This window comes from Macaca mulatta, chromosome X (genome assembly GCF_049350105.2).
Source record: "Macaca mulatta isolate MMU2019108-1 chromosome X, T2T-MMU8v2.0, whole genome shotgun sequence".
Lineage (NCBI taxonomy): Eukaryota > Metazoa > Chordata > Mammalia > Primates > Cercopithecidae > Macaca > Macaca mulatta.
Window position 1 is genome coordinate 130,134,688 of NC_133426.1, and position 20,857 is coordinate 130,155,544.

The window sequence follows — 20,857 nt, forward strand, 5'->3', positions numbered from 1 at the left end:
CCATTTTTTACTTGAAAGAAAAACAAACTACGGTTATTCAGACATGGGTCTTCCACGTGCATTTTCTCAAAAATGAACCAAGTGAGCCTGTCATTTCAAGGAAAACAGCAGAGTATTTGCTGCTGATGATATGCTTTTACACTGTTGGTGGGGGTGTAAATTAGTTCAACCATTGTGGAAGACAGTGTGGCGATTACCCAAGGATCTAGAACCAGAAATACCATTTGACTCAGCAATCCCATTACTGGGTATATACCCAAAGGATTATAAATCATGCTGCTATAAAGACACATAAACACATATGTTCACTGCAGTACTATTTACAATAGCAAAGAATTGGAACCAACCCAAATGCCCATCAATGATAGGCTGGATAAAGAAAATGTAGCACATATACACCATGGAATACGAATACCATGCAACCATAAAAAAGGATGAGTTCATGTCCTTTGCAGGGACATGAATGAAGCTGGAAACCATCATTCTCAGCAAACTAACACAGAAACAAAAAACCAAACACCACATGTTCTCACTCATAAGTGGGAGTTGAACAATGAGAACACAAGGACACAGGGACGGGAACATCACACTGGGGCCTGTTGGGGGTTGAGGAGCAAGGGGAGGGAGAGCATTAGGACAAATACCTAATGCATGCGAGGCTTAAAACCTACATGACGGGTTGATAGGTGCAGCAAACCACCATGGTACATGTGTATCTATGTAACAAACCTGCACATTCTGCACATGTATCCCAGAACGTAAAATTAAAAAAAAAAGAAAGACAGTTGTAACACATGCAGTGTAACCCAAAAAGGGCTCAAATACAGACTATAATAAGAACCCCTACAAATCAGTGAAAGAAACTCAAGCAACTCAACAGCAAAAAAGGCAAAAGATATGACAGAGACCTTTCACAAAAAGAAACAAGAACTCCAGGCCAGGCGTGGTGGCTCATGCCTGCAATCCCAGCACTTTCGGAGGCCAAGGTGGGCTGATCACCATAGGCCTGGAGTTCAAGACCAGCCTGCCCAACATGGTGAAACCCTGTCTCTACTAAAAATACAAAAATTAGCCGGGTGTGGTGGCACACACCTGTAATTCCAGCTACTCAGAAGGCTGAGGCACAAGTATCGCTTGAACCCGGAAGGCAGAGGTTGCAGGGAGCTAAGATTGCGCCACCACCACACTCCAAACTGGGCGACAGAGCAAGACTCTGTCTCAAACAACAAAAAATAATAATAATAAGTACTCCAAATGACCAACAACATATAAAAAGATGCTCATGAAAATATAAGCCACAGTAAAATTACATACATATTTACAAAAAATTTAAGTCTGACAATATCAAATGTAGTGACAATGTGAAAGAAGGTCAACTCATACACTGCTGGTGGGAGTGTACACTGAAATAGCTTGGCAATATCTAACAGAGCTAAAGTGTAACCTATAACCCAGAGATTCTACACCTAGTATATACTCCACAAAAACACATGCTTGTATACACCAAAACTGTTGTATAATGTTTCTATTGGCACTGTTAGTAATAGCCAAAAACTAGAAGCAACAAAAATGTTTATCAACAAGACAGCATAAAAATAAACACTGGTATACAATGGAGTATCTTGCAACTATGAAAATGAATGAACTAAAAAAAAAGGAAAATCAATGAACTGCAAACATACAATATGGATGAATCTTAAAGTCATAACTGTTGAGCAAAAGCAGCCAGATACAGTAGGATAAATATTCAATTTCATTTATATGAAGTTCAAGAAAAAAATTAAACATATTTGGTAATGACACTGCAAAGAAAAGCAAGAAAGTTCCTTTGAGCTGAAGATGCAAGGTTAAAAAAAGAGAAAAATCAAGAAAGAGGAAAACCATAAATGTCAGGATAATGGTTACTACATGGGAGGTGGGAAAGGTTTGATTGGGAACAAATGGTATGTTGCCTTAACCTGGGTGTAAGTTACATGGGGGTGCATCTTACAATGATTCTTTAAGCTCTATATTGAGGTTTCATGACTTCTCTGTATTTTTGTTACATTTCATAATTTAGAAAAAAAATTCTTCCAAGGTGCACAAGGCTTTAAAGAGAGCCAATGAATTCATATAGAAGAGTTTCTTACTCTTTTGTATCTAGTAATCCTTTTTCTAGTCAATGAAACAAATAATTTTAAGACTTAACAGAACCTGTTTATATATCATGTAATCCTTTTTCTAGTCAATGAAACAAATAATTTTAAGACTTAACAGAGCGGCCGGGCGCGGTGGTTCACGCCTGTAATCCCAGCACTTTGGAAGGCCGAGGCGGGCGGATCACAAGGTCAGGAGATCGAGACCGCAGTGAAACCCCGTCTCTACTAAAAATACAAAAAATTAGCCGGGCGTGGTGGCGGGCGCCTGTAGTCCCAGCTACTCAGGAGGCTGAGGCAGGAGAATGGCGTGAACCCAGGAGGCGGAGCTTGCAGTGAGCTGAGATCAGGCCACCGCACTCCAGCCTGGGCGACAGAGCGAGACTCCATCTCAAAAAAAAAAAAAAAAAAAAAAAAAAGACTTAACAGAACCTGCTTATATATCACATCTAAGGCTAAATAAGATGCCAGATTACAATCATCCACAGAGAGATTATCTACTTTGCAGATTACACGTAACCTTGCAGCTCACCTCTGTGTCTTCTGACTGTGTCAATACTGTATCATCAGGATGAGCAGGGTAAGGTTATTAAAAGTAAGCAGAGTAAACTTTTGCTAGTCAACAATTCACTTCCAGGTTTCACAAAAGTATGTTCAAAACCAACGAATAAAAAGGCAATGGAAGCCGGCAGCTGTGGCTCACACCTGTAGTCCCAGAAGTCTAGGAGGCTAAGGTGGGTGGATCATTTGAGGTCAGAAGTTTAAGACCAGCCTGGCCAACATGATGAAACCTTGTCTCCACTAAAAATATAAAAATTAGCTGGATGGCCGGGCGCGGTGGCTCAAGCCTGTAATCCCAGCACTTTGGGAGGCCGAGACGGGCGGATCACGAGGTCAGGAGATCGAGACCATCCTGGCTAACACAATGAAACCCCGTCTCCACTAAAAATACAAAAAAATTAGCCGGGCGTGGTGGCAGCACCTGTAGTCCCAGCTACTCGGGAGGCTGAGGCAGGAGAATGGCGGGAACCCGGGAGGTGGAGCTTGCAGTGAGCCGAGATCGTGCCACTGCACTCCAGCCTGGGTGACAGAGTGAGACTCCGTCTCAAAAAAAAAAAAAAAAAAAATTAGCTGGTTGCGGTGGTGCGCACCTGTAATCCCAGTTACTCTGCAGGCTGAGGCAGAAGAATGACATGAACCCAGGAGGCAGAGGTTGCAGTTAGCTGAGACTGCATCACTGCACTCCAACCTGGGCAACAGAGCGAGACTCTGTCTCAGAAAAAATAAAAATAAAAACTAAGGGCAATGGAGAGCATTTACTAAACTAAATATTTAGTTTGAAAATGTCAGGCCAGGCATAGTAGCTCACGCCTGTAATCCCAGCACTTTAGGAGGCCAAGTTGGGTAAATTGCTTGAGCTCAGGAGTTCGAGACCAGCCTGGTAATATCACCTGAGCTCAGGAGTTCAAGACTAGCCTGGGTAACGTGGTGAAACCCCGTCTCTACCAAAAACACAAACAATTAGCAGAGCATGGCGGCACGCGCCTGTGGTCCCAGCTACTCAGGAGGCTGAGATGCGAGGATCGCCAGAGCTCAGGAAGTTGAGACTGCAGTGAGCCAAGATCGCACCAGTGAGCCATGATCGCACCACTGCACTCCATCCTGCACTCCAGGGTGACAGAGCAAGATCCCATCTCAAAAACAAAAACAAAGAAAGAAAATGTCATTTAGCTATTAAACATTTCTCACTAAAAAAAAATTATTCTGAGAATACCTTATGAATGGTAAGCTGGTGTAAGTTTGGTCCCAAGCACTTTCAACTACTTCCCTGGAGACTAGACAGGCCTTCTAATGGGTTGAGAAGAGAACAGTGGTTGGTTAAGAACACTGGTTAAGGCCGGGCGCGGTGGCTCAAGCCTGTAATCCTAGCACTTTGGGAGGCCGAGACGGGCGGATCACAAGGTCAGCAGATCGAGACCATCCTGGTTAACACAGTGAAACCCTGTCTCTACTAAAAAATACAAAAAACTAGCCGGGCGAGGTGGCAGGCGCCTGTAGTCCCAGCTACTCGGGAGGCTGAGCCAGGAGAATGGCGTAAACCCGGGAGGCGGAGCTTGCAGTGAGCTGAGATCTGGCCACTGCACTCCAGCCTGGGCAACAGAGCTAGACTCCGTCTCAAAAAAAAAAAAAAAAAAAAAAAGAACACTGGTTAAAGCTGGGTATGCTGGCTCATGCCTATAATCCCAACACTTTGGGAGGCCTAAGTGGGAGGATCACTCGAGCACAGAAGTTCAAGACCAGCCTAGCCAACAAGTGAGACCCCATCTCTACAAAAAAAAAAAAACAGGCCGGGCACGGTGGCTCAAGCCTGTAATCCCAGCACTTTGGGAGGCCGAGACAGGCGGATCACGAGGTCAGGAGATCGAGACCATCCTGGCTAACACAGTGAAACCCCGTCTCTACTAAAAAACACAAAAAAACTAGCCAGGCGAGGTGGCGGGCACCTGTAGTCCCAGCTACTCGGGAGGCTGAGGCAGGAGAATGGCATAAACCCGGGAGGTGGAGCTTGCAGTGAGCTGAGATCCGGCCACTGCACTCCAGCCTGGGTGACAGAGCGAGACTCCATCTCAAAAAAAAAAAAAAAAAAAACAGAAAAAAAATATTAGCCGAGTGTGGTGGCGCGTGCCTATAGTACCAGCTACTTGGGAGGCTGAGCTGGGAGGATCACTTGAGCCTGCAGGTCAAGGCTGCAGTGAGTGGTGATCCTACCACTGCACTCCAGCCTGGACAGCGTGGGGAACAGAGTGAAACCCTATCTTAAAAAAAAAAAAAAAAAAAACCCCACTGATTAAGCTTCTATTTTCACAAAATATGTTAAACCTAAGTTTATCTGGAATATAAAACAAAATCAATCTTCCTTCCAGTAGGCAACATAGAAATAATATCTGCTTCAGATTAGCATCAGAAGATATAACCTAAAAATGCCATCTAGGTCTTTTGCGGAGAGGAGATATATAAGTATATCAAGATTGCTTCAATATTTACTATGAAGTATTAAAACAATTCCTTCTTTGGGTTCCTATTTCCCCTATAGGGTCAATTCCCTTTAGAATATAATAGCAGGAGCCAGGCACAGTGGCTCACACCTATAATCCCAGCACTTTTAAGAGGCCGAGGAGGGCAGATTACTTGAGGCCAAGAGCTGGAGACTAGCCTAGCCAGTATGGTGAAACCCTGTCTCTACTAAAACTACAAAAATTAGCCAGGCTTGGTGGAGCATGCCTGTAACCCCAGCTACTCGGGAGGCTGAGGCAGGAGAATCACTTGAACCCAGGAAGCGGAGGTTGCAGTGGGCCGAGGTCGCACCACTGCACTCCAGCCTGGGCGACAGAGTGAGACTCTGCCTCAAATAATAATAATAATAATAGCAGGAAGCACCATGTCTTTGAAAGAAGAATTTAAGAGAATAAAGTAACTCATCTTTCCCTTTGTACTCAGGCTACTAAAATGCAATTTCAAATATTCCTTCATATAGAAAAAGAGAAAAAATAAAAAGAGGAAAGGAAAAGGAAAGGATGAGAAAGAAAGAGAAACAAAATAATTGTTTAAAATTCTTCCTTATTCACTTGAGCCTGGGAGGTCAAGGCTGCAGTGAGCCAAGATCATGCCACTGCACTCCAGCCTGGGCAACAGAGTGAGACCCTTTCTTAAAAAAAAAAAAAAAAAAAAAACTTCTCCTTATAACAATGCATTTGCTTCCTCACATTTCCAACAGTTTTATTTCTATTTAACAATCTTAATGCACATCTTTTGCAAAAAGCCTTCCAATGGTTGGGGGGAAGAGGTTGCGTCAGTGTTGCAAACTCCTACCTAGACTAATGGTACAGTCATCATTACATAACTTTAAGAAATAACTGAAATATAATTCTATATTGTCAGTCACCAGGCTACAAACATGTTCATTAGGACACAGATGACAATGTCATCATGAACTATTAGAATCTCAAAGATGTGCTCAAGTTGCATATGGAACCATTGAAAGGTTATTACAACAAGGCAATTTGTTTGCATAATAGATACTTATATTTCCCTAGTATAAAAGAGGTATTCCTTTGGCTGGGCGCAGTGGCTCATGCCTGTAATCCCAGCACTTTGGGAGGGTGAGGGGGAAGGATCACTTGAAGCCAGGAGTTTATGACCAGCCTGGGCAATATAGCAAAACCCCATCCCTATACATACACACACACAAAAAAAATGTTTTTAATTAGCCAGGCATGGTGGCATGCTCCTGTAGCCCCAGCTATTCAGGAGGCTGAGGCAGGAAAATCCCTTGAGCCTGGGAGGTCAAGCCTGCAGTAAGCCGTGATCGTATGACTGCACTCCAGCCTAGGTGACAAAGCAAGACCCTGTCTCAAAAAAAAAAAAAAAATTAGTTAAAAATAACTTTTTTAATAAAAAAATAAAACAGGTATTCCTTAGTTATAACAAGAAACTAAAAACAAACACTAAGAATTTTCCGCCAACAAGTAGATGTATCTGTGCTCTTCTCCCTAAGTGATTCACTAACAGAAGCCCACCAAGGATTCTTAAAGAAACTGTTTCTGAACGTTACATTTGTCTTACTATACGCCTGCCTAATGGTTTTAGGTCACTAACCTAAATTATAGGGAAAGGAACAAACAAAACTACCTCTAATAGTTGCCCACTTTAATATGGCTTAAAAATAATCAAATTTTCTGTCTTAGTCCAAATTGAAATTATTTTAATCCCTTAATAACTTTCAAATACTTGAGTTTACCATTTTTCCACTTTTTAATTTATTTTTTTAAATAAAAATAGAGACAGGTTCTCGCTATGTCACCCAGAGCTCTCCTGGGCTCAGGCGATCCTTCCTCCTGCCTCAGTTGCCCAAGTAGCTGGGATTACAGGTGTGTGCCACAGTGCACGCCACCACCACCTCACATGCCACCATGCCAGGCATTCGTTTTTTTCCACTTTTAAAATTGTTTAGTGCTATTATGGAGATGCTGTCTCAGGTCCCTGAGAACGAGGACAGAATCTACTTTCTGTCAAAAGATGTATGGAAAACTGAATAAAATGTCTGAGGTTCCTTCAAGGACTTAAAAGGTATTTTGTGAATACTTCTTAACATGGGTATACGGCTTTTCATCTTACTTGTTCCCATTTTCCAGTAAAAAGGAAACAGAGTCACAAGCTTAAATTACTTGATTATGCTCACATCGCAAATGTGGCTTTCATATATAAAAAGCTGATGCTATTTACGCTTCACTTAATTCTTTAAAACAAGACAACAAAAAGGTTAAATGTAGTTAAGCAAAGTGCTACCTCTATTACCATTTGTAGAACAGAAACAAAACCCACAAAAATGAATACTGGGACAATATAGTTTTATCTTGTAGAAACATGCATTTAAAAGAAAAAGAAACAGGAAATGTTAAAAAAAAAAAAGAAAAAGAAAAAAAAGAAAAAGAAAAAAAGACAACAGGAGTTGCCGCACTTACAGCAGGAAAAAAGCACAAGTATATTGACAGCACTCACCCTACCTAAACATTAAAGCATTACAGAATATATATATATATATTTTTTTTTTAACAAACAAGGCAGTAGCCTATACAACCTCCTGACATTGCTTCAACATTTCTTGAAGAATGTTTCTCTTCCCAGGAAAACAGACTAAGACTTATACTTAGTTTATGAATACAGGTCGAAATGGGAAATTAAATACGAAATGAAAACTGAGACATCAAGAAAAGGTTTCAGATAAAGCTTTGGCTGAATTTGGAGCAACTTTGCGAGGAAAAAAAGACTCAACCACCAAGACTAAAATTTCTTAGAATGATTATAACCCTCTACCTAGAATTCTCCAAGAAATTCAGATCATATGGCATGTTTTGAACAACCAAATGTACTTAAATAAGTTCTAGAATGTTTAAAATAATGTCGTAGCAGCAGAAGAAAAAGAGTAGCAATCAAAACATTTGGCAATTAAATTTTAAAACTTTATTATAACTACCATTAATAAGGTAAGACCTAACAAAACTTTCTAATTGAGATACCTAAAATAAGCTATTCAAACAAACAGATGATATTCAACAAACATAAGTATTTCAAAATTAGACTAAGTATTAACATGAGGCTAGCATCTTCAGATTAAGAGCTTCGAATATCAATTCTCCATTAAGGTTGCTTGTGATAAAGAAATGTTGAGTTCACTGTGTTAATGATTTCTATCAAAACCAGAATTCTCCACCGGATCTACCAGTACATGCAAGTTTATTAGCTTAATCATGGCAAGTTCTACGTCAATATAAAATAATCAAGAAACTAAAACTAATTCCAAAATTAAGTGATCAAATACATATCTTTCAGAATTTGAAAGAGTTTGCATTTAGATATAAGTATTATTGGAAATTACAATTACATTTTGGTAGCCCTCCTTTGCCCTTCTGAGCCCTCTTGGAAAAGGTCATTCTTTAAGAGTTCTATAATTTAGCATTAAAAACATAATTGGTATCTGGAAACATAATGGGATATCTAGGTATGCGATGGATGGACCATTCAGATAGGCAAAATACAGTTTTACTTTTCTCCCTAATTACCTAATAAAACATTCTTCAAAGCCAAGACCTTCCATTTAATAGACAGTTGTTTTTCATGGCATACAATTAAGAATTTGCCCTATCTGAAAGTTATAAAATATCCCATACATCTCATATGTTGCTTTCAACATTAGTTGACAACCACCCCCAGAAAAGATTTATGGTGGTAAGAACTGACAGACAAGAAATGAATTAACAACCTCATGAAATACATCACATTATTTTTTAAAAAGGTAATTTTCAGTCAAGTTAAAGCTTATCTACTAATTTATCTTGTTAAAAAGGAAAAATTCACCCAAGGTATAATTTTAAATATTGGTCATATTCTAAACGCCAAATCTATAAATAGATTCACTAATAATTTGGTGGCACACTACCTTCATTTTTAAATTTTCCCGTTGCTCTTTTATATTTCAGAGGCTGTTTTCAGACAAAGGAAAAATGTTTTTTGTAATATATTTGCACCACCACGTATTCTGCCTAGTAATATGAAAATGCTAACACCTATCTTTAAGAAGATACAAAAACTCCAAAGACATGCTATATGCAACAAAGTTTTCATAGAGGGAAAACAGGTCAAATAAACTGAAACTAAGTACTGAATGGTGATGTGTTTAACTATTTAAAATAGCTTATTATGTTACACAATTTTAAACTCTCTTCCTGTAACAGAATGCAATCATAAAACTGACTATACTGATTTGGATCTACTATAATTCAATCCACATTCCACAAGTCATGCAATAACTACATACATGTAAGTTCTAATAACAGTTTTTTTGTTGTTATTTTTGTTTTGTTTGTTTTTGAAAAAGAGTTTCGCTCCCCTTGTTGCCCAGGCTGGAGTGCGACAGCTGCGATCTCAACTCACCGCCACTTCCGCCTCCCGGGTTCAATCGATTCTCCTGCCTCAGCCTCCCGAGTAGCTGGGATTACAGGCATGTGCCACCACGCCTGGCTAATTTTGTACTTTTAGTTGAGACGGGGTTTCTCCATGTTGGTCAGGCTGGTCTCGAACTCCTGACCTCAGGTGATCCACCCACCTCGGCCTCCCAATGTGCTGGTATTACAGGCGTGAGCCACCTCACCCGGCTTCTAATAACAGTTTTGAAGCAGCTCTTCAAATATAAGAACTATGACAGGTAGCATGTATTATATAAATACACATAATGTGAACCTAAAATTCCATTTTTTCTAGGTATTTCGACCTCCTACATCACTTTTTCTCCAACCATTACCAGTCAGAAGCCAAGCAGAATTTCACCTTGTAGCCCTAATACCACTCATTCTAAGGTGGGAGCAATAACAGTAAAACTGTTGGGAGGCCGAGGCGGGCGGATCACGAGATCAGGAGATGGAGACCATCCTGGCTAACACGGTGAAACTCCGTCTCTACTAAAAATACAAAAACTTAGCCGGGCGTGGTAGCACGTGCCTGTAGTCCCAGCTACTCGGGAGGGTGAGACAGGGAGGCTGAGACAGGAGAATCGCTTGAACGCGGGAGGCAGCGGTTAGTGAGCCGAGATCGCGCCACTGCACGCCAGCCTGGGCGACAGAGCGAGACTCCGTCTCAAGGGGAAAAAAGAAAAGCAAAACTGTCAAAAAACAGTAGCTGAAAGGAGGAAGCTGAGCCATCTACAAAGATAACAGCCCCTAAATAAATGAGCTGGCTTTAAAAGTAAACAAAACAGTGAATTGCTTTACGAGTTTTGGTGGATTACCCTAATATGGATGAAGATGATGGTCTGGCTGGGTAACTTCCCATCTTGCCTTCCCCAAACTTGATGGCTATTTGTCAACTAGCTATCAAACGTGATGGCTATTTGTCAACTAGCTAACAAACTTGATAGCTATTTGTTAACTAGCATGTACGAGGATTTGTAAAATGTTCATTACAGTTAAAAACGAAGGTTTATCAAATAGTCTTCTCTGACAATTAATAAACCAATAAGCACTCTAAGCATATGCTGGGGGGGGGGGGGGTGGGCGTGCGTGGAACCGAAAGAAATATGAGACATAGTCCCTATCTTTCAAGGGCCTCTCAATTCATTACAGTGCAAGAGTAAAAACACATGAAGGAGTCAGAGACCAATTAATTGCTAACCAGAGTGGTACAGACTTTAAGTGCATGAGCTGTCCTGAGAAGTTTAAATATCTAAAGGTTGGAATAATATTACTTTTAATAGCTATCACTTGAGCACTTACTATAAGCCAAGTGCTTTACAGGCATTATTTAGTCTTCACAACAATCCTTTGAGTAGAGTACTTATTATTCCCAATTTACTCAAGGGGAAACAGTCCAAGTGGTTAAGGAACTTACCCAAGGTCACTCGGCTAGTTAAGTGGCTAAGACAGCCGCTTATTTAGGGAATTCTAGCGCTCGCACTGTTAAGACTTCATACAGCAGTGCGGGGGGTGCGGGGGAGGAAGCCACATAGGCTGGCACTATTACAAGCGCGGGATCCGGCAACGCGTTCCTCGTGTTTCGTTCCAAGTAATGAAGTTACAAAGATCTGAATCGTTAGCATGAGCCACGGTAAACTGGCTACTAGAAATGGAGAGGGGTGGGCAAGGACGACAAAAATGGCTAACAAGAGTTAATTTGATCCAGGGTTGAGCGTTAGCATCTAAAAGCGATCCAGAGAAGGAAATGAGAAGCTGTTATTAATATGTTTTCTTAAATCTGAGGTTTGCTTTGCTGCTTAAACGACTTTTTTCAGGGAGAGGGGAGGAGGGAGCGCTCTAATGTGGGGGCGAGAAGACTAGGGGTATGGCAAATTACTGTTTTCGGCGTTACGGGGGAAAAGTTTCACGACTAAAGGAAACGCGTTATCCTAGGTACTCGAGAAGCTTGGAGAGTTGCCAGAATTAGTTGCAGTCCCAGGATAAAATGGGGTTTAGGGAACATTTAATGACGAAAGTTAAATCCAACCCTAAATAGCTCTAAGGTGAACAGACGGAGCAAAGAAATGTCTGTAGTTCTTCAGGGAAAGCGGCAATCCCTGCCACACTTCCCCACGGCGCTACGCGAGGCCGGGACAGTCAAGAGACCGCTCCCCGGGAGGACGAGAGGTGCCAAACCGGGTTCTTCGCGGCGCCCCGGGCTTCGCGGCAGCGGGCGAAGAGGAGGGGAGGGAATCCGGGACGGTTCGCCCTCCTCGGACTTCAGGCAGAGGAGGCGCCAAGCTCCAAACTGCGGAGTCCAACGGGTGCAGAGTGAAGAAATGGGACAGAGAGAGATGGAAAGTCCGAATCGCCCCAGCGCAGCCCCATAAAGATAAAGGAGCCCAGTGAGATCAAGCGAAAAGGGGGACACAAAAAGAGACCAAGAGGGAGCGCAGAGACCTGCAGGGGCGGAACAGGAGTTCTACTAAGAGGCTAAAGAAAGCCGAGCTACCGCAGGCAGTAGCGATTTCTGGGAGGCCAGGGAAGGAAAGAGGTCCGCGGCGGTTAACAGCACCTCTCCCCGAGTTCGAAACTCCTAGCCGACCATCCACGCCCGCCGCCCGGGTGGGGGAGGGGGTACATCTTCCCCCCCCAACCTCCCACCACAGGTGAGAGTGCAGCTGACGCCCTGGCCCGGCCCGGCAGTGCGCCTGCCTCCGGCCCGAACACTCACAATTCGCCTCTCCCTGATTTCTCCCAGTTCTTTATCCACTCTGCAGGAACCACCACAGCCGCGGCCGCCATCTTCCTCTCACTAGTAGCAGAGGCCCGGATGTGTAGCACGCGAGCGAAGGGTCAAAGGGGAGCACCGCCCACGAGGAATGCCGGGAGCTGAGAGTTCGTTTTTCGATTTCCCGCCCCACTTTCCTCCCCACCCAGCGGAAACCCGAGGCTCGGCAGCCAACGACGTGGAGACTCGCGGGCTCCTTTGCGAAGTTACTCCGCGGGCTGCGCCGTCCGAAGTCCTCAGCCTTTCCATTAGAACAGAAAAATGCCATCCACGGGCCAACAAGTAGACCTTATCTTCTTCCATAGTATCTACCCCAACCACTAATACAAACACGCATTTTTCAAGCACCTAATATGTGCTAGACACTGGGGATAGAGAAATAATACAGTCTTTGGGAAAGACATAAATATAAGCAGATAAATTACATTACGCCCTGCTGACTGCTGAGATAAAAGGAAATAATCGGGAAGGTGGTAGCCATTGTCTGTGTGCCAAGCATTACGCTAATGCGAGGGATACGACCTAACCGTGGGAAACATGGATCCACGAGTTCTGACACGCTGCGTTGGCCTGCTATCATTGTTACCTTAGGCTAAACTAGGGACTAAGTACCATGAAAAACAAAATGGGCCGCGCACGGTGGCTCACGCCTGTAATCCCAACACTTTGGGAGGCCGAGGCAGGTGGACCACCTGAGGTCAGGAATTTGAGACCAGCCTGGCCAACATGGTGAAACCCCGCCTCTACTAAAAATACAAAAATTAGCCGGGCGTGGTGGCACGCTCCTGTAATCCCAGCTACTCGGGAGGCTGAGGCAGGAAAATCGCTTAAATTCGGGAGGCGGAGGCTGCAGTGAGCCATGATGGAGCCACTGCACTCCAGCCTGGGCAATAAAGTGAGACTTCATCTTAAAAAAAAAAAAAAAAAAAAAAAAAACACTGTATTATTCCTTAATCTACAGATATTTCAAATTTGATCTTTTTTTCTTTTCTTTTCTTTTCTTTTCTTTTTTGAGACAGGGTCTCACTCTATCGCCCAGGCTGGAGTGCAATGGCACAATCATGGCTCACTGCAGCCTCTACCTGCCTGGGGTCAAGCTACCCTCCCACCTTAGCCTCTTGAGTTGCCGTGACTACAGATGCACACCTCCAGGCTCTGCTAAATTTTTTGTATTTTTCTAGAAACAGTTTTTCACCACATTGTCCAGGCTGGTCTGGAACTCCTGGCCTCAAGTGATCTGCCCACCTCAGCCTCCCAAAATGCTAGCATTACAGGCGTGAGCCACCCTGCTCACCCCAATAATACTTTTTTTTTTTTTTCATGACACAGTCTCAGGAAGTCCTGACAACATGTGCTCCCACCCCACCTCCATAATGCTTGTTATAGCAACAACAAAAAAAAATTTTTCTGACTGCGTATCAGTTATCACATCTCCATTAATCTGGAAGAATTCCTCAGTCTGTCTTCCACAACCTTGACATTTTCGAAGAGTGCAAGCCAGTAATTTTGTAGATTGTACCTCAGTATTTGTTTGTCTGATATTCCTTCACGATTAAATTAAGTTTATGCAATTTTTTGACATACTACAACATCGTGTTTTTCTTTTTTTTTTTTTTTTGTAATTTTAAAATACTTTATTGTTAATAAATGCTAACAGTCATCTTAGCCCTCAGAGAGTTATAACCTTTTTGCTGGTCAAGGGTCTTGTCTCAATGTGGATGGCTGCTGTTGTGGCAATTTCTTTCTTATTTATTGTTTTAAATTTAATTTAAAGTTCTGGGATACATGTGCTACATGTACAGGACGTGCAGGTTTGTTATGTAGATAAACGTGTGCCATGGTGATGGGAAAACACCCACTGACGTATTTAGAGTTAACACCTCTGGAACCGGGTGTGGTGGCTCACCCCTGTAATCCTACCACGTTGGGAGGCTGAGCCAGGTGGATTGCTTGAGCTCAAGAGTTGAAGACCAGTCTGAGCAACAGAGTGAAACCCCATCTCTACAAAAAATACAAAAATTATTTCAGCTTGGTGGTGCACGCCTGTAGTCCCAACTACTAAGGAAGCTGATGTAAAAGTGTTGCTTGAGCTGGGGAGGTTGAGGCTGCCGTGAGCTGTGAGCATGCCACTGCACTCCAGCCTGGGTGACAGAGCAAGACCCTGTCTCAAAAGAGAAAAAAGAAAAAGAAAAAAGAATATACCTCTGGGCATGCTGGCTAATGCCTGTAATCCCAGCAGTTTGGGAGCCTGAGGCAAGAGAATCTCTTGAGGCCATAATTCAAGACCAGCCTGAGCAACATCAACAGACCCTATCTCTACAAAAAAAAAAATTTTTTTAATTAACCATAAGGGGTGGTGCACACTTGTGGTCCCAGCTACTCAGGAGGCTTAGGTGGGAGGATCCCATGAGCCCAAGAGTTAGAGGCTGCAGTGAGCCATGATCTGGCCACTGCACTCCAGCCTGGGCAACAGAGCAAGACCCTGTCTATTTAAAAAATTAATTAAAAATTTTACATTTTAAAAATAAAGAACAACCACAGAAGTATTTAGAGTTAATGGGGCATTATTTTACAACTTACTCTAAAATATTTTAGAAAAAAAGTAATAAGGCCGTGCACAGTGGCTCACACCTGTAATCCTATCAATTTAGGAGGCCGAGGCAGGCAGATCACCTGAGGTCAGGAGTTCGAACCAGCCTGGCCAACATGGTGAAACCCCATCTCTACTAAAAATACAAAAATTATCTGGATGTGGTGACCCATGCCTGTAATCCCAGCTACTCGGGAGGCTGAGGCACCAGAATTGCTTGAACTGCTTGAACTTGAGAGGTGGAGGCTGCAATGAGCTTAGATCGTGCCACTGTACTCCAGCCTGGGTGACAGAGTGAGACTCCGTCTCAAAGAAAGAAAAAAAGTAATAGGATGATTAAGCAAATGTAAACTATTAACTTTAGGAATCTGGATTGAAGGAGTTCTGTAAATACCATCCCAAAATATGCTGTTTTAGTATGCTGATTACTTTAAACTTAGGGCTCTTGGGGAAGAGCAAATGCAGGGAGAGGCTTTCTCTGAACTTCCTCAATCTGCCTAAAGACAGATCCTCAAAAACTAACTCAGTTATCATGAATCTCCTCCCCAGGAATCTCACCAACCAGAGAAAATTAAACAGGAGAGGAGACTGGAAGTCAATGCCATGCCCAGACAGACTTTGTCACAGTCTGTCACCTATTCTGAGGGCCCACTCATCTTTTCCCAAAATCATTTATTCTATCCTAAGTTCCCTATATCCTCCCTCCTCTCGCCCCTATGAAAAGGGTATATAAACCTCTAAATCTACTGGGTTTGGGGCTGTTCACTTTTCTTTCATGACATACCCCCATGCATGTAATGAATTGTTATACGTTTTCTCCTCTTAATCTGTCTACAATCAGTTTATTTCATAGACTCAATTACTGAATCCTCAGAGAGTAAAGGAAAAGTTTTCCCTACCCTACAGGATGAAGGAATGAAGGACATATAGGGATTCTCTGTTCCACTTGTGCAATGTTGGGGCTCAGAAGCTGATACCCTGAAATTCAGCACTTTGACATGCTGAACTGAAGAAGCCTCAAGGCCTCTTGACCTTTTCCACTCCCCACTGCCTCACCCCAAACCTTTATCTGGCTAAGATTCAGACCCACCAAAAAGAATAATTGTCTATTTTTCCTTTCCCTGTAGGACCAAGAATGCAACCACACCTGAAAAGACTCTTTCACAAGATAATGTACAATTAATCTCTGTTTCCTGATCCACTCATTCGTCCCAGTAATCCACTCAACAGAATTTCTCGTCTCCACTCTCCCAGAATCTGGTTGACCAAGACCTGAACCACATTGTGGGGTCGGTGATCACTCTGTGGTTCTTCCCATGTATACACGTTAAATTAATTTGTATGCCTTTTCTCCAATTAATCTGCCTTTTGGTAATTGTTTTTTCAGTGAACTTTCAGAGGATGAAAGGAAAGTTTTCCCTTGACCCCTACAGCAACTTTTCAAAATAAAAGGTGTTTTTAAAAAAACACATGTTTGGCAGAAAATACAGACAATCCAAATGAAGAAATCCTACCCTATATATGAACTTTAGAGCTAGTATCTTCTAAATATGGCAAGTTTTGTCAGATGAACCAGGTTCACTTGCATTGAAAAACTAAGTTATGTGCTGTATTCAGAACTGGTTCTGGGAAAATGCTCCATTGTTTATGGTTGTTTTTCACCAGTTGTATCTAGTCTTCTAGTGTCCTGTCTGACTTTGAAATTCTAAAGCCACGCACTAGAAAATATCCACCTTTCAATTTCAGTGATTTCTGCCTGTAAAAACCTTCTGCCATTTCGAGGGGGGTCAAATATAGTGCCCTCTGATCTTTTCATGTTTCCTTATTATGGACAATTTAAAATGTATACAAAGCAAACAGAATGATACAATGAATCTTCGCGTACCATCATCCCCCCTGGAAAACTTTGAAGTCATTATTACAAGGTAGCTTCTGTGATACAAGAAGCACTATCTTGCTACTTATGTATACTTCTCTGTGTAATCTACAGCAAGGGCTTTCAACCTGGGTCAGATACATTTTTGTGGGAATAGGGGGGATGGGGGCTAGGGGGCAGGGGTCCTCTGCATTGTAGAATGTTTAGCAACATCACTGTACTTGACTTACTGGATGTATCAGCCTCCATACACACACACACACACACACACACACACACACACACACCAGTTATTACAACCATTTGCAGACATTGCTAAAATTCTCCAGAGGGCAAAATAGTCCCCTTTTGAGAACCATTGAGCTACAGTATTCTCCTGTACTGTGACTTACCTTGCCACGTATCACAGTGACTTCTTCTTCCAAACATTGAACTGTGCAGTATGCATAGTAATCAATATGTCACACTTGTGATATGACCTGAGTGCAATGATGCCCTTTGAGGCCTGGTTTTCTCTTCTTCCAGAAACTGCAGAACTATTTTTACATGGTATGATGACTCCTTTAGGAATTACTCAGAGCTAATTGGCTTTTTGATCTATAAGATTGCAAAGCTATGAAATCTTCTGCATCCTTGTTGTTGGCTTGCCTGCTCTTTGCTATCTGCATCTGGTATTATCTCAACAGCTGGGGGGATTTTTCTCTGGTGATCTCACAAGCTCATGGATACCAATGCGCTATTCAGGGACTGAGGGCTGTGGTGGAGGCCAGGGATTGGGTAGTTTCAATGTTGACAGTCTGATGCATGGAATGATAGGTCGATTTTAGGTTACTGTAAGGTCAAGCAATCTTATAACCTACCATCTCAGTAAAGACAAAGAATGGGACCAAAAAGGAAGCACATAAAAGCAAAACAAGACAAAATAACAAAATAATTAAAGAATGAATGCAAAGGGTTTTTTTTGAGATTTAAAATGAAGAAAAGTTCTTTAGAATAAACTACCTGATAATTTCTGCATTTTATGCTAAGGCTGTTTATGCCAAACCAATCTACTGTCTCCTTCCCGTCTACAGTGCTCCTTTGGTGAAAACAAAGTCTTTTCTTTTTTCCTTTGTCTTTCTTTCTTTCTTTTTTTTTTTTTTTTTTTTTTTTGAGACAGAGTCTCAAAAAATAAAAGCCCAGGCTGTAGTGCAATGGCACGATCTCGGCTCACTGCAACCTCTGCTTCCCAGGTTCAAGCGATTCTCCCATCTCAGCCTCCAGAGTAGCTAGAGTTACAGGCACCCACCATCATGCCCGGCTAATTTTTGTATTTTTGTAGAGACAGGTTTCATCATGTTGGCCAGGATGGTCTTGAACTCCTGACCTCAGGTGATCTGCCCACCTTGGCCACCCAAAGTGCTGAGATTACAGGCATAAGCCACCACACCTGGCCAGAAAAAGGTCTTTTCATTATCTGTGCCAGGTGGTAGAGTTAGACCTTCAGGTGGGAACTGGAATCCCACAAAAGAGGCAGAGAGGGAAGAAGGGTCATGCCATGCCCAGACATACTAATACCTAGTTGATGATTGATTTCTGCAGCTAACCACTATGGCACGTTTACCTGTGTAACAAACCTGCACACCCTGCACATGTACCCCAGTATTTAAAATAAAAATTGAAGAAAAAAATTAGCTGGGCATGATGGTGTGTGCCTGTAGTCCCAGCTGCTAGGGGGCTGGGACAGGAGGATCACTTGAGCCTGGGAGGGGCGGCAGAGAGGTTGGTCCAGACCCCTGTGAGGGAGAGGTTTGTCAGGGTCACAGGGAAGAGATGACCACAGTTTGGCAAGTGAGAGGTGAGGTGTTAGAACTACCTGTCTTCTAGGTGTAAATAGGGCCCAGATTATAAAAACTCTCATTGTCTCCTCTTAGTTTTTTATTGTCGTTTTCCCTGCCCTTCCATTTCATTTACCTCTTCTCTCCTACTTCAAACTCACGCAGTCAGGCTCCAGAGCCCACTTTTTTTTTTTTTTTTTTTTTTTGAGACAGGGTCAGGCCGGGCGCGGTGGCTCACGCCTGTAATCCCAGCACTTTGGGAGGCCGAGGCGGGCGGATCACAAGGTCAGGAGATCGAGACCACGGTGAAACCCCGTCTCTACCAAAAATACAAAAAATTAGCCGGGCGCGGTTGTGGGCGCCTGTAGTCCCAGCTACTCAGGAGGCTGAGGCAGGAGAATGGCGTGAACCCGGGAGGCGGAGCTTGCAGTGAGCCGAGATCGCGCCACTGCACTCCAGCCTGGGCGACAGAGCGAGACTCCGTCTCAAAAAAAAAAAAAAAAAAAAAAAAGAGACAGGGTCTGGCTCTGTCACCCAAGCTGGAGTGCATGGAGTGCAATGGCGTGATCTCATCTCACTGCAACCTCCACCTCCCAGGCTCAAGCCATCATCCCATCTCAGCCTCTCAAGTAGCTGGCACCATAGGTGTGTGCCACAACACCCAGCTAATTTTTGTATTTTTTGTATAGACAGGTTTTTGCCATTTTGCCCAGGCTGGTCTTGAACCCCTGAGCTTAAGTGATCCACCTGCCTCAGCATCCCAAAGTGCTGGTATTACAGGCAGGAACCACCACGCCCAGACCAGAGCCCACATTCTTAACTCTACACTGCAGGAGTTTGAACCCAGATTCTACCACTTAGGTGCATGACCTTTAGCAAATTAATTGACTTCTCTATACCTCTGTTTCTTCCTCTATCAAATGAAGGTAATAGTATCCACTGGGATTGGAGGAGTCCAAATGACACACTCCTTTTCTTTGTCCAAGTTCTAAATCAATTAAAAAAAAAAAAAAAAAAAAGAGGAAAGGATGAAGTATCTAGGAGAATGTGGTTAAATCTCCAAGCAACTGGGCCTCCTAATAGTAAACTCCTGAAATAGACTGACCCACCAAGTCACATGCAGCACTGGACAAGAGCAGAACAGAGCAGAACAACTACTCTCTTCCCAAGATTATATAGAGAGGTAAAGGCTGGGCTACACATGCCCAGTTTCTTTTTCCAAAAAGGATCCATCAAGTAAGTCATGCCTCCTGAAGGAAGGCAGTTGGAGGAAGGGTGGAGAAATTAAGGAGGCAGAGAGCAAAGGGAAAGGAACTAATATTAATCTATAGAGAAAGACTTTTCACCCTCACCAGAATGATACATCTCTATGTGCGCTGCATGGAGACTGTTTGTATAGGCCAACAGTCTTTGTTTGGGTGGGAGCTGTATGGTACACTAAGCTTTGTCATATGCATAGGCTCTGTCTTAGGTCAGGTTTAACAGATACACACCTGACCTGGTGCAGTGGCTCACGTCTATAATCCTAACACTTTGGGAGGCCGAGGCGGGCGGATCATTGAGGTCGGGAGTTCGAGACAAGCCTGACCAACATGGAGAAACCCCGTCTCTACTAAAAATACAAAAATTAGCCAGGCGCGGTGGTGCACGCCTGTAATCCCAGCTACTTGGGAGGCTGAGGCAGGAGAATCGCTTGAACCCAGGAGGCAGATGTTGCAGTGAGCTGAGATTGTGCCATTGCACTCCAGCCTGGGCGACAAGAGCAAAACTCTGTCAAAAAAAAAAAAAAAAAAAAAAACAGATACATACCCTGAAATGAAGATTTGAGCATAAGTGGCTTATTAAGGAAGTGCTCCCAGGAGAAACAGGTAAGGGAGTGAGGAAAAGAGGACAGAAGAGAGGATGAGACCAAGCATGGGTGCAAAATGAAGTGCCAGCCTCTGCTTGATCCTGTCAGGATATATATGGAACATAGATTATTCAGGATTTGTCCAGCTTGAGGCAAGGGAGCTGGCAAGAAAGCTTTCATACTTTCACAGGAGTTGGCCAGTTGGCTACAGGCTATCCCAGCAGAAACATAAACTCCTAGACACTTCCAGCTCTCCACATATTTACAGCAATAAGTTGCTCTTGTAGCCCAATG

The 20,857-nt window shown here is 43.0% G+C and overlaps 1 protein-coding gene across 12 annotated transcripts in view; it reads right to left on the reverse strand.

The window, feature by feature from the left end:
- Positions 1 to 12,469, reverse strand: part of THOC2 (THO complex subunit 2) — a 132,424-nt gene extending 119,955 nt beyond the window's left edge. For 11 of the 12 annotated variants that reach the window (XR_013412544.1, XM_015128126.3, XM_077987565.1 and 8 more), the window contains exon 1: positions 12,375 to 12,469. Coding sequence is in view for 11 of the 12 variants with exons in the window: in XM_015128126.3 (XP_014983612.1) it covers positions 12,375 to 12,445 (71 nt within the window). In the remaining variant the exon portion in view is untranslated. The remainder of the gene's footprint in view (positions 1 to 12,374) is intronic. The other variant, NM_001260621.1, reaches the window with a different exon arrangement.
- Positions 12,470 to 20,857: the final 8,388 nt, after the last annotated feature.